General features: G+C 42.8%; 1 protein-coding gene across 3 annotated transcripts in view; it reads right to left on the bottom strand.

Annotated features, from left to right (window-relative positions):
* The window catches only part of TBC1D5 (TBC1 domain family member 5), a 326021-nt gene extending 315102 nt beyond the window's left edge, over positions 1-10919 (bottom strand). For 2 of the 3 annotated variants that reach the window (XM_055709546.1, XM_055709545.1), the window contains exon 1: positions 10712-10919. Coding sequence is in view for 1 of the 3 variants with exons in the window: in XM_055709545.1 (XP_055565520.1) it covers positions 10712-10739 (28 nt within the window). In the remaining 2 variants the exon portion in view is untranslated. The remainder of the gene's footprint in view (positions 1-10711) is intronic. The other variant, XM_055709547.1, reaches the window with a different exon arrangement.
* Positions 10920-12906: the final 1987 nt, after the last annotated feature.

The raw sequence follows: 12906 nt of genomic DNA, 5'->3' as shown, positions 1-12906 counted from the left end.
TGACCTGCTGCACCACTTAGGCACAAGTCTATGGGGCCAGATGGTACTCACCTGAAGGTACTGAGAGAGCTGGTGGAGGAGCTCACCAAGCCACCCTCCATTATTTATCAACAATCCTAGCAAACTGGAGAGGTCTCAGAAGACTGGACATTGGATTAGCCAATGTGACACCAATCTACAAGAAGGGCAGGAAGGAGGATCTGAGAAACTACAGGCCTGTCAGCCTGACCTCAGAGCCAGGGAAGGCTGTGGAGCAGATCATCCTGAGCACCATTGTGCAGCATGTGCAGGACAACCAAGGCATCAGGCCCAGCCAGCGTGGGGTTAGGAAAGGCCAGTCCTGCTTGACTAACCTGATCTCCTTCTACAAGAAGATGATCTGCCTAGGGAGGGATGAGGGAAAGGCTGTGGATGTTGTCTACCTGGACCTTAGTAAAGCCTTTGACACCATTTCCCACAGCACTCTCCTGGAGAAACCGGCTGCTTATGGCCTGGATGGGTGTACTCCATGCTGGGTTAAAAGATGGCTGGATGGCAGAGACCAGTGAGTGGATAGTGAATGGAGCTACCTCTAGTTGGCAACCAGTCACAAGTGATGTTCCCCAGGGCTCAGTATTGGGTCCAGACCTGTTTAATATTCTAATTTACAATCTGGATGAGGGGCTTGAGTGCACCTGCAGTAAGTCTGCAGATGACACCAACCTGGGGGGAATGTTGATCTGCTGGAGCATAGGAAGGCTCTGCAGAGGGATCTGGACAGGATGGACCTATGGGCTGAGGCCAACTGGACAAGGTTCAATAAAGGCTCAGTGCTGGGTCCTGCACTTGGCTCACACCAACCCCACGCAGCACTACAGGCCTGGGGAGGGGTGGCTGGAAAGTGCCTGGCAGAGATGGACCTGGGGGTGCTGGTTGATGGCCGGCTGAACACGAGCCAGCAGTGTGCCCAGGTGGCCAAGAAGGCCAACAGCATCCTGGCTTGTATCAGAAACAGTGTGGCCAGCAGGACCAGGCCAGTGCAGTGATCATCCCCCTGTAGTCAGCACTGGTGAGGCCACATCTTGAATAGTACGCTCAGTTTTGGGCCCCTCACTTCAAGAGGGACTTAGATGTGCTGCAGCATGTCCAAAGGAGGGCAGAAGTCTTGTGAGGGGTGGCTGAAGGAACTGGGATTGCTTAGTCTGGAGAAGCGGAGACTCAGGAAGGATCTTATTGCTCTCCACAACTACTTGAAAGGAGGTTGTAGGCAGGTGAGTGTCCATCTCTTCCCCCAAACAACTAGCAACAGGACAAGGGGAAATGGCCTCCAATTTAGAACAGGGTAGATTTAGATTGGATATTAGGAAAAAAAATTTCCCATCAGGCATGGGAACAGACTACCAGGGAGGTGGTGGAATCATCGTCCTTGGAGGTATTTAAAAAACGCATAGGTGTGGTGCTCAGTGACATGGTTTAGTGACAGACATGGCAATCCTGGGTTTACAGTTGGACTTGATGATTTCAAAGGTCTTTTCTGATCTAAATGACTCTATGACACAAGAACTTTAACAGTTTATCTAAAATCCCTAAAGACCAGAACAAAAACATGTAAACATACTAAAACCAAATTAGGACCCTCTCCAATCAATGTGGCTGTAGAGTGTGCACAGGAGTGCCATTAAAGTAACATACCATCTCCACTGGATTTGCAACAGCTCATCGTGCCACTTGGTCATTCTGTATGTGTACCTCAATCCATTCCAGTCATGCACTACATCAAAATGGAGCTATGTCCAGTGACAGCTGCTGCTACTGTCCTTTGCTCCTCCCCACTGTTTCACAAGGCCTAAACCTTGTGATAAATGGATTTTGCATTTTTGGGTAAAGGCAACACAACTGCACCAAGTATATGTCTGACATCATCAGATATGGTTACTGAAAATTAGCATTAACTTGTATCTGTTCAGTATATGTTTTCATTTCTTCTCAGGTACAGAATTCCTCTCACTTCACCCTAAGAACATACCTAAGACTCAAGACAAAAGTAATATGAGAGAGAAGACTGGCCAGCTTTTCCATCTCTGCAAACTGAAGTTTGACCTTTTATCTTGAGAGTGTGTCAAATCAATAAATTTCACTGACCAAAGATGGAAACCAAAAGCAACCAGCAAACTGCTGGGGTCCATATACACTGAATTTCTGAAAAATCTGTAGTATGAAAGGGGCCACAAACAGCTAGTAATCAGCTGGAAATGGAGAAGTACATCCTGCCCTATACGTATCTCATTACCTCTATCCCTTAAACCACTTTCCAACTCCCTGACTTGCAGTCGAACATCAGCTGTCATCTTGCACCTGAGTAATCTTCAAATCCAGACTCATGGGAAGCATAATAAATGAGAGTCGGGACCACTGCAAAAATCCAAAAACCAAACTAGCTTTCTACTAGTTAAACCCATCCTGACTACAGAAGGGAACCCTGTGAAAAAAAGGAAAAGTTCCAAGTGCAAAATATTTATATTCCTTACAGTATTTTTCAGAAATGCTATATAGGAACAATTATATTAATTATTATTTTTTTCATTTGAAAGGAGAACTGCCCAAAAAGAACTTATTTGTAGTAATACACAACGTAGCAAAAAAAATTTCAATGGACACTTCACTCTGTCATATCTCCCCAGAAAACTGTGAAGTAAATTCACAAATAAAAAGGTTAACTTTACTTTCATTCATAAAACATTTTCATCTCTTCTAACTAGCTGCATTCTTTAAAAAATGCATTTAAAAAAAAATGCAACAACTCATAAGTGTAACTCACCCACTCTATTAATCTAAAATGCTAGGGTTTTTTTTTAGCTTTCAAGACATTGGCTTTTGATTGAACGCTTTAAATGTTTTTTGTGCACAATGAATATATATAACTGACTGGTGTGTTTGGAAGAAACCTTTCCACTGACTGGGACATGAGTGTCCTCTGATTACAGGAAGTCAGAAACTTCCTGCTTGTTGCACTTTCCTCTACTTGTGCTCAACCACTGTTCTTTCATCCAGCCACAAAAATTAAATTTACAGGAATCCAGATTTCTGCACACTTCAAATGAAAAGACTCTTTTCAATATTATCTGCTACATTTTCACAAAGCAGTAAAATTGGCGGGCTGTAACTAGTATAAGCTTTACATAAAAATGTGAATCTACAGTGAAAACCAAAGGAGGTGATATCTTTGGCATATTAGCCTAGACTGCTTAACACATTGTACATCAAGATTATGGGGTATAACAAACTTTAAAAGGTATCATCACAAGCAGCACCATGTTTAGTTTTCAGTCTACAAAAAATACACACACACACACACACCCTATATAAAAGAATTGCACAGTTATGTGTTTGAATTTTTTTAACTTTTCCCCAAACTGGATATATTTATTAGCACCATAGGCATACATGTAAATGATGTAAATTAAAAATGAGTCAGGCTTAAAGCAGGAAAGACTATACTACTGATGCATAAATAACTGGAAAACAAGCAAGGCTCCCACATATATTTTTTTAAATATGTGGTTCCAATAGAAATAACAGGCTGTATATGCTACAGGTATCCAAGCCACCATGCTGAAAGTATAGACAAGTTTTATAGGAAGCAGGACACGCAAAACAAACATGAATATCAGCTGAGAGCCACCTTCTCACGAAAGAAATTCCTAACCCCATTATGCTCCCCAGCACAATTATCAAATAATCTATCAGATTTACATTAAGAGAAGTATACCAAGTGTTTCCTTGTATTTGTCCCATAAGCATTAGTACTATTCTCCTGATGTATCTACTCTTTCACTTCTCAACTTTCTTTCACATAGGCTACTATTTAAAATGTTTATATTACTTTTCACTTCTCCCATTTAACAAGCTTATTTAAATTGTGTGATTTATTAAATATTTTGCAGTGTGCTCCTGTTTTAGCTGTGATGGGATATTATAAAATCTGGGTTCTGACTGGCTCTTCCCCTTTGAGTTGTTGTTTGGCCTTGAATAAGTTGCTTCCCTCTCACTGAAAATTATTATTGCTGTTTTCATTTATAGATGAAAGGCTCTACAAAACTAACAAACGTGAATCATGAATACTCCAGATAAAGTTTAGTCAAAAAGGTAAAAGAAGTCCAAGTACCACCCTGACACTGAATTGCCTCTTACACAGATTTACATTGTAGCAAGCATGTTGACATAACAATTACAAAATAAACATGAAACACACCATTCCAGGCTTAAAAGTCTCTACTTTTAAAAGAGGTCAGGCTTCCCACTGCCCTTTCAGAAGAGAAACTGACAAGGCCTTTTAAAGCAGAGGAGAAAGAAAAACAAATCACAGTTTAAAAAAATAAACTTAAGTTTGAAAGAGAATCTGTTGGGGAAGATCAGAAAAGATACCAACAGTTTTCACCCCTGCAACATGTCAAGTTTCAATCAGCAAAATATAGGCAGATCTTCATTCAGATATAGATGTTGCCTTGCTGTGAACAATGACAGAAGGAAAAAAACAAAGGTTGGAGGAAAAAGTGTGTATAGCCACATCATACAGGATGCAGGAGCCACTGGTCACATCCACCAGTGCTAATGGAAAATTTCAGGACCCAGAATATGATCATATTCATCAACACCATGTGAGATTAATGACGTTAAAAAATATAAGTAAATGGGCAGCATGCTGGCAAATCAAATTTGTTGTTGACACATCTAGAGCACAGTAGATAAGAAATAATGATCAGTGCTGCTCAGGCAACTACTGAGCTTCAAGCTACTCAACAATTCAGGAGGGAGTGCTGTGCATGACATTGAGAAGGTAGATTATAAATACAACACCGCAAAATCTGTAAAAAGAGTACATATTTCCATGGATAATGAAAACGCCCACCTATATAAAATTACATATCAACCAGAAAAACACTACAGGGAAGAACACTCAGGATCAGCATCGTACTGACAAGAATTTGAGGAGCTCCACAGCACAGCAATTATTCCACAACCGGAATTTTTTGGTAACTCCCTTTTAAACACCTGTTGTTGACCACTGTAAGTGACAAAACAGCCTGGGTGGCAATTCATCCGATGCCAGGCACGACTCTTATGGTAATGTCAGAGTGAAGTCTAAATGGCAAAAATGCACTTCTACAGTTCTAGAAAGATTTTTTTAAACCTTTCAACAAGTTCCACACCTTCCCAAAACTCACGTCTGTTCTCAATACACATCACACAGCTATACTCCTTCCCCAAAGGAAAAAGGCCAAAAGTCCACTTGTGTAAAAGCTAGAGATCAAATAAAAATACCACTTATTATCAAGCAGGCACAAGCCTGTTTCAGGAAACATTGTTCAGATGTTCGTTACATGATAGTTTAGAACCAAAGGATACTGACTACATGTGGGTCTAAGAGTTAAACAAGACAGCTCACTCAGAAGGTGGTGACAGTAGAGGTCTGTTACAGACATCAGCTCAAGCTAGAGAACAGTAGGATTTACTTTGTAAGCTTGTATTTGTAATGCACTGAAAGAAAAATGTCAAACTGAAGTCTTTAATAATGAAACCTAGTATCTCAGGATCTTAAACCGCCAACAGTAAAAACATCAGGTTTTTAAAAATTATTAGCAACGGTTTTCTAACCGCACTCACCATAACAAAACAGAGAAATTATCATATATCCCATTATAACAGCTAAAAATAAGTAAGTCACTGGACTAGAAACTGGGTATAGCCTAAGAATTACTGATCATGATCACATTACATAGCCAGACAGAGATTACTGACATCTCTGTAAACATACAATACACATACACGGTCATATTGCTAAGTTTTCAAAACTTCTGAATGGGAAAAGAGTTACAAACAAAACTAATTGGGAAGGAAACTCTTTAGATACAAAAAATGAAAATGAAAACTTCCTTAAGAGGGCTTTTATCTATGGTCAGGCAATTCTACAGCTAACAAACAGGACAATTTTGGCTACAGTTCATCCTAGTAATTCAAATCCCCCAATGTTTTTGAAAAAAGAAGCAAGTGTGAAAAAAAAAAATAAAAAGCAGGATCAACAATGTAGAAAAGGGGAGGCTGGATCACCATCAACAGAGTTATGGAGTGTAGCAACTGAGAAACATAAAACATCCATGTATGACACAGCCAAGAGAGTCAGTAACAAACACCTTAACAACAGCAGAGGCCCATGACTAGACAGAGGTGGCACAAGTATTAAAAATCAGAAGGAAAGATAAAAAATAATCAATAAATAATTTCAATTTATACTTGGAAAGACTTGAAATGGTATAATTGTATCACATCACATTGATTTTCTTTCCAACTCATTTGTTAAACAGATGTTCCAGATCAGATGTTAAAAAACACTGAGACACAAAGATTTTAAATCAGCATACTCGTTAAACCTATCCAAGAGTCCTAGAGCAGTCAGCCCAGCAAAGCTATGAGCTATTGATGCTTTTTTAAAACTACATTTTTTAAAATCTGTATCTGCCTTTAAACGCTAGGGACTCCCACCACACAGAGGAGTGAAAATACGGTATCAAAGGGACAGATGAAGTTTTAAGGCAGTCTGATACAAACAAGGTAACAAGAACCAGTGAATGACAGATGCATTCAAATGTGTTCAAACAACAACTGCATGCCTTATTTTTAAATAGTGGTAAAGATGTGTGGTGGAAACAAGTCATCCAGAGAAGTAAATGGTAGATTCTAAGTACTTAAAAAAAAAATAAACAAAACCAAACAAAAAAAAAAAAACCCAAAACTTAGCCAACTAGAAGTTCATAAAACAAACCCATTGACACAAAAACTGACGCTGTAATATATATAAGGTAAAATGTTCATGTATTAAGATATGTTTGATCTCTACTCTAATGCACCACTACATGATAAAGTACTAAATGCAAGTCAACTTATGCGAGCACATGAACTTTTCACAAACACACAAGTAGATTAGTTAGTAGTGTGATAATGAGGTTCTTTAATAAACCTAAAGTAACAATTTGCCAGCCCATTAGCAGAACAAAAAGCTCCTCAAGCTAAATACTACAGAAAGAAAATATGGGGGGGGTTTCAATAGAACACCGGATACCATGATACTGTCTATTTTCTGCTGCATTCAGTTCTACATCAGTAACAAGTGATTCTTCCTATTATTTTCAAACTACTTCCAAGCAGACTTCAGGTCACCTTACGACTCAGTGCTTTTGGGAAATCTACATCTAATCATTAACAGAGGCATTTCTATTCTGTTTGGTAATTCATCAACCTTTAGCCAAAATACGCTAAACGTTGACTGTTCATTTTCAAGGTCTGGGTGCAGTCTGACTAACTGCGCCAGCTTGGCTCTTACTCCTTAACTCTCAGAGTTAATATGGTCATAAATATGGTCAACCATTTCTCCTCAAAGACTGTCACACACAGAGTCCCACAAGATTCAGAGTAATCATGCTTTTTTTCCACTCAACATCAATAAAAAGAATGTGAATTATCAGATTAAGATTATATCCAGTATGACAGGGACCTCAAACTCTGCATCATTTTCATGTCCTTTTTTTTAAAAGTATTTGGTCACAGAAGCTGTGACATCAGAAAAAAAAACCTCACACTTGGGTAACTGGTAAAAATATTCTTAAGTAAAACACAGACCACAGTAGTAACCTTCCTAGAAACTGGAAATGGTATGCATTTCCCTATACCCCTTCTTTTGAAGATCAAAAATAGTGCATTTAAGCCTCACTAATGTAGCAACCAAACACAGGCGAGCAACTCTTTCTATCATGTTTAACAGCCTTCTTCCTCTGAGAGCACAACTCAGCCAAAGAACTGTGTTTACTTTATAGACTACAGACAACTGCTTTGGGCACTTTCCAGGGTTAGAAGAAAAAGCACACAAAACCTATAGCTTATGTAGTACAGAGCCATGTAGAGTCTAAGTCAAACAGTTTAGATAACATACCACATTTGCACTCTGCAGACATCACTGGCTCCTGATCCAAAATGCTCTTACACATGCTAATCAACAAAGCCTCAAATGGACTAGGAACTGATTATCTTAGAAACTGTCTACCCTCCACAATTCTCAGGAACAGCTGTTGTCAATTACAGCAGCATACCTAACAGTTTAAGATAAAAATCCTAAAGATGGAGCACAAAGTAAGCTTTCTAAAACTTTGTCAACAGCATACCTTCCAGGGCAAAGTGTAAAACAGTTCTTTGCATAGCCCTTCCCCAGTGAAAAATGAAGTAATAATAGCAAGAACAACCTGGAGACAGGAAAGATGATCGCTACATTAGTATAAATCACAGGCAGGCAGAGAATGTGTAACACATTTCCACCAAATCACATTGTTCTTGCATATTAATACAAGGTACCAAAGTCCAAAAGATGCAAATGCAAACAAAAGAGAAAATAATAACATTTGAGTAAAGTCAACACTAAGGCAAAGAAGGAAAAATGCAAGAGGAATGGTCTCACATTTCTCAAAGGCAAGTGCCACTCTCACAGGTGGCACAGTAGTTTAAGAAAAGCTCTGAACCATTTCTGTATGACAAGTAAACTTTGCTAATATTGCTGCAGAAACTGAAAAACTATTTGTTAAAAATCAAGTCTGTGGCTTTCCTCAGATTTCTGAGGTGGTGAAATAAGGTTCTTGCATGTTTCACTTGTCAGTTTAAACGTTAAGCAAAGCTAACAGTACAAGCCTTACTTGGTCAACTTCCCATCCACAAAGATGGAGAACAGACTTGAGTTTTCATCTCACTAACAAAAGGATGCCATTAGTATCTTTTGAAATGTTCAGTTTTCACAGGAGTTTACCATATCTGCAGTAGCTAAATTATGAAGCCATCATAAAATCTAGAGGGGAAAAAAATGCACTGCCTTCACAGTATGCACTTCATATGTAAAAACAGTAATGGCTCAGTGTCTCATACTTTGTTATGCACTGAAATTCATTATGTGTAGGTTCACAGCTTACACAAGGGTAAGCTCCCGTTGTTGGCTCAGCAGCAGAGTTATCTATTTCAGGTAAGAAAACATACAAAAAAGTTTACAAACTCAACAATTTCTTTGGAGTACGCTGTGTCTAATTCTGTGTTTACATGACAGTCTGAATAACCTTAACTGTAACAATTCCAGTAATCGCTACCATTATATATATACATATGACTTTTGGGACAGCAGCATTTAGGTTGTACACGGGCCACGTGTCAGTAAAAGAGAAGTTTGACAACTGATGATTCACAGTTCTGTTAAATCAGACAATTATTACATTTATGGGAAAAAAAGGACTGGTTTCAAAAACTGAAATCATCATCCACAAACAATATCTTTTTCTTATTGCCTAGATTTCAATCTTACAGTATTGCAACCCGCAAGCTGCAAATGTAACAATGGATGATGATTCAGAGAGAGGTGGGATCTAGGATTAATTTAACTGTATGTTTCATGACCCATGAATTCTTAAAAACATTTTCAATACCAATAATCAGCCCATATTTATTTAGAATACATTTTGGAAGCTTTAGTTTTCACAAAGAAGGTATAATCAGGAAGCAGCTGAATTAGTGTGTGGCAAGTAACAGAACTGACAAACAACAACTTTAATGAAGTTTCATTGGTCCAAAAACAAATACTTCTCTTATGTGGTGCTTTTTAACCAAGTTTCAGAGTGCTTTGTAAGGGAAAAATAAGCAGGACTACTGAAAGTAAAGCAGTGCATAGATGCTGTGGAGCCGAGTGGCAGAACTAGAAGAGTATTGTCTCCCGAGTGCAATCCCAGTAGACTTTGGAACATGACTCTTCCACATAAATACCACTTTCACACATATAAACCAGTAAAGTAATGCTACGGCAATAGGATGGAACAAGTATTTCTTAAAAACAGACTTAAAGCCCCCAGGATGCGTAACACCATAGGACATGTAGCTAAACTAAACTACTAATGGGTATGGTACAGTAACCTAAGAGTATAAAACTCTCAAACAGCTAAGATGTGAGCACTGCAGTCCCTGAACTGAAATCCGGACTTGTATACCACATGAACTAATGTATCATAAAGGAAGAAAAACAAAAACAACAACAAAAAAAAAGTGTGATAGTGAAACATCTACCACTGATGGCGATATACTGGGCAGCTAGCACAGACTGAGTCAGAGAGGTGAGAGCAGGGAGGAAGCGAGGCGCTGGGGCAGGAAAAGTGGAGGGAAACCAAGATTCTAATAAGTCTTTCAAGGCCTGGGGGGGGCGGGGGGAAACCCATGAAGACCTTAACTTCCCTCTTCAGCCACCAGAATCGCCGCCACCACCACCGCCACAAATCCAGAGAGGGAAACCTTGTGACAAACCTGCCTCCTCCTCCCCCCCTGCTTTCCCCTCCCAGAAGCGGCCGCTGCCTCCAGAGAGCCCTGCCGGGGCGCACCTGCCCCAGCACGGCCCGGGCCGGCACCAGGCCCCCGCCCGGCAGCCCTGGGGCTGGGAGCCCGAGGAGGCCGAGGAGCGGCGGCGGCTGCCGGGTGCGCGCAGGCCTCGCCGCTCCTGCCGGCCCCGCTGCTGCCCGCTGACGGCCGGGGGCGGCGGGACCAGGCGCCGCCGCCGCGGAAAGGCCTCGGCGGGGGCCGGGCCGGCGCACGGTGGCTGCAGGGCGGCCGGCGGGGAGGGGGGCAAGCGGGTTAAGGGGAGCAGATGCTCTGGGGCTGGTTTTACCTGCTGCTGCTGCTGCCTGCAGTGGCATGAAGATCTGGCTCAGCCTCTCTCTGTCTCCCCCTCCCCGCCTCCCTCCCTCCCTCCCAGCGCGGCACACAGACCCCCGCGCCGGCCCGGCGCCCTGCGAGGGACGCGGGGCAGGGGGAGGCGGTGGGGGAGGCCCGGGGAAGGGAAGGGGAAGGGCTCCCGGGCCGCACGCGGGGACGCGCGATGGCACCGCCCCCCCGCCCCGGCCCCCTCCGCGCAGGCGCCCTCCGCGCCGCGAGCCCGGGCCGTCTGCGCCGCCCGCCGCCTGCGCCCGCTGCGGCGGGGCTGGGGGTGCCCGGGGAGCCGGGCCCGCCGGGGGAAGGGGAGGGGGGGGGACGGGGCTTTCCGCGTCGCGGGCCGTGGCGCGGCTCGGCTGCCGCCTGCCTCCAGCGAGCCCCGGCAGAAGGGCGCCAGGGCTTTTCGGAGCGCGGAGTTTCCCCGTGTGTTCGGGCCCTCCGAGGCAGCCCCAGGCGCTGCTGTTCGCCCGCGGAGCGCGGTGTCCGCTGGCGCAAGGCCGGGGTGAGGGCGGGAAGCGGCTTGAAATGGGGCAGCGAGGACCCGCACACCGCTCCCCGCCAGCGGCCGGCCGGGGGGCAGCGCTGGTGGAAGGAGCGGGGGGCCGGGCCCGGCGAGCGGCCTGGGCCGGGCCGTGCTGGGCCCTGCTGGCCCGGGTGGCCCCGGCTGGAGCCCGGGGAGGTGCCGGCTGCCGCCCCGGGGCCGCTTGTCCTGGGAAGTGGCGTAACCCGCCTCCCTGCGCGCGATTTTCTGTAAGTCGGTAGTGGTTCACCTGAGACAAACACATTTGCAAGGCAGGCATGGGTCGCTGGCATACCTTCGAGATCAGCTTAATCAAAAAGATTCGCTTTCTTCGGTTTGGGGGAGATCCGGTGAATTTGCCATTTGCTTGGCATTGGTCCTTCATTAAAAATCCTGAAGGAATGTGAGCTATTGCAGGGCACCACCTAGTATGGGACAGTTCTTGCAAGGAAAACTGCAATAGACTGATGTGAACGTTGAAGATTAAGTGGAGCGCTCGGTGTTTTAGGCTGCTCTTTGTGACAGTTCTCTGGTTTCTAATTAAGCCTGGTAATGGGCCGGGGATCCAGGCTTTTCACTGGGGGTCCAGTACAAGGCGAAAAACTGGAGACATGCTCCGTCATCCATACCAGCTGAAGCAGAAGTATTATGTGAACCCACATCTTGGAAAGATGAGCCTAAAACTGGCACTGACTATTAGATCATGTCAGGGCAATGTAGGAAGAAAAGGTGATCAATCTGAAATATGCCTAGAAATGTGAAACAGGAATAAAACATTGTAAGTTTAGGAGTAACTACATGGTGAATTTATTACATCTAATCTCTGAGGACATATCTTAAAATTCCTCTTACTCGCAGAAAGGAACTTTTTTGCTTTTTGGGCCTTTTCAGGGCAAGATAATCAGCTTATCCATGTGGTTTTGCCAAAGATGCTTAAGAGAGGAAGTCTTATCTCCATGCCAGTCTACAGATGTTTTTGATTTCCAGATGTTTGATTAAGAAAAGAGAGACCAAAGTAGGTTCCGGCCTGCTGATGATAGTATTTTACAGCAATGCATTCAAATTTCTTGCTACAACAGATTGTTTAAAGTAGAAAGAGCCATTTAAAGTTAAATGTTGGTAGATGTAAAAGAAATAAGCACAGGACAAAAAAAAATGTAGACGTGAATTTCCTTGCTTGTCCATATATCTGTTAACTTCAAACAGATCCTTTCATTTTCTGTTTGAAATCATCATTGTCTGTCTCTCCTTACATTTATTTTGCATTAGAGCAGATCTTGATTTTAAAAAACCATGCAGTCAAGCATGTAATTCTTGTCTAGTAATACCGTGTTTTGAGTGCTTTGAACAGCTCAGTGATGAAATGGTAATTTTGTTCAATACAGGGCACAGCATTTGATTTAGAAATCATACAGTGATCTACAGTTGTTCTGTGCCTATCACAGTGACCTGTCCACTGTAAATACATGGAAATGTATATTTTCTGCTTTTGGAATACAGTGCGTTTTAGATAACATATGCAAAAGTAGCATGTACCATGTGCTTGGGAGACGACGGCAATGTAAAGAATTGTAGCACATCGTATGTTGAAGATACAGGTGTACAGGCAGGATTCACCAAGCACCAAGTAC

Source organism: Falco cherrug, chromosome 4, assembly GCF_023634085.1.
Source record: "Falco cherrug isolate bFalChe1 chromosome 4, bFalChe1.pri, whole genome shotgun sequence".
Lineage (NCBI taxonomy): Eukaryota > Metazoa > Chordata > Aves > Falconiformes > Falconidae > Falco > Falco cherrug.
The sequence above is the reverse complement of the archived record's forward strand: the minus strand, read 5'-3'. Positions and strand labels throughout refer to the sequence as shown.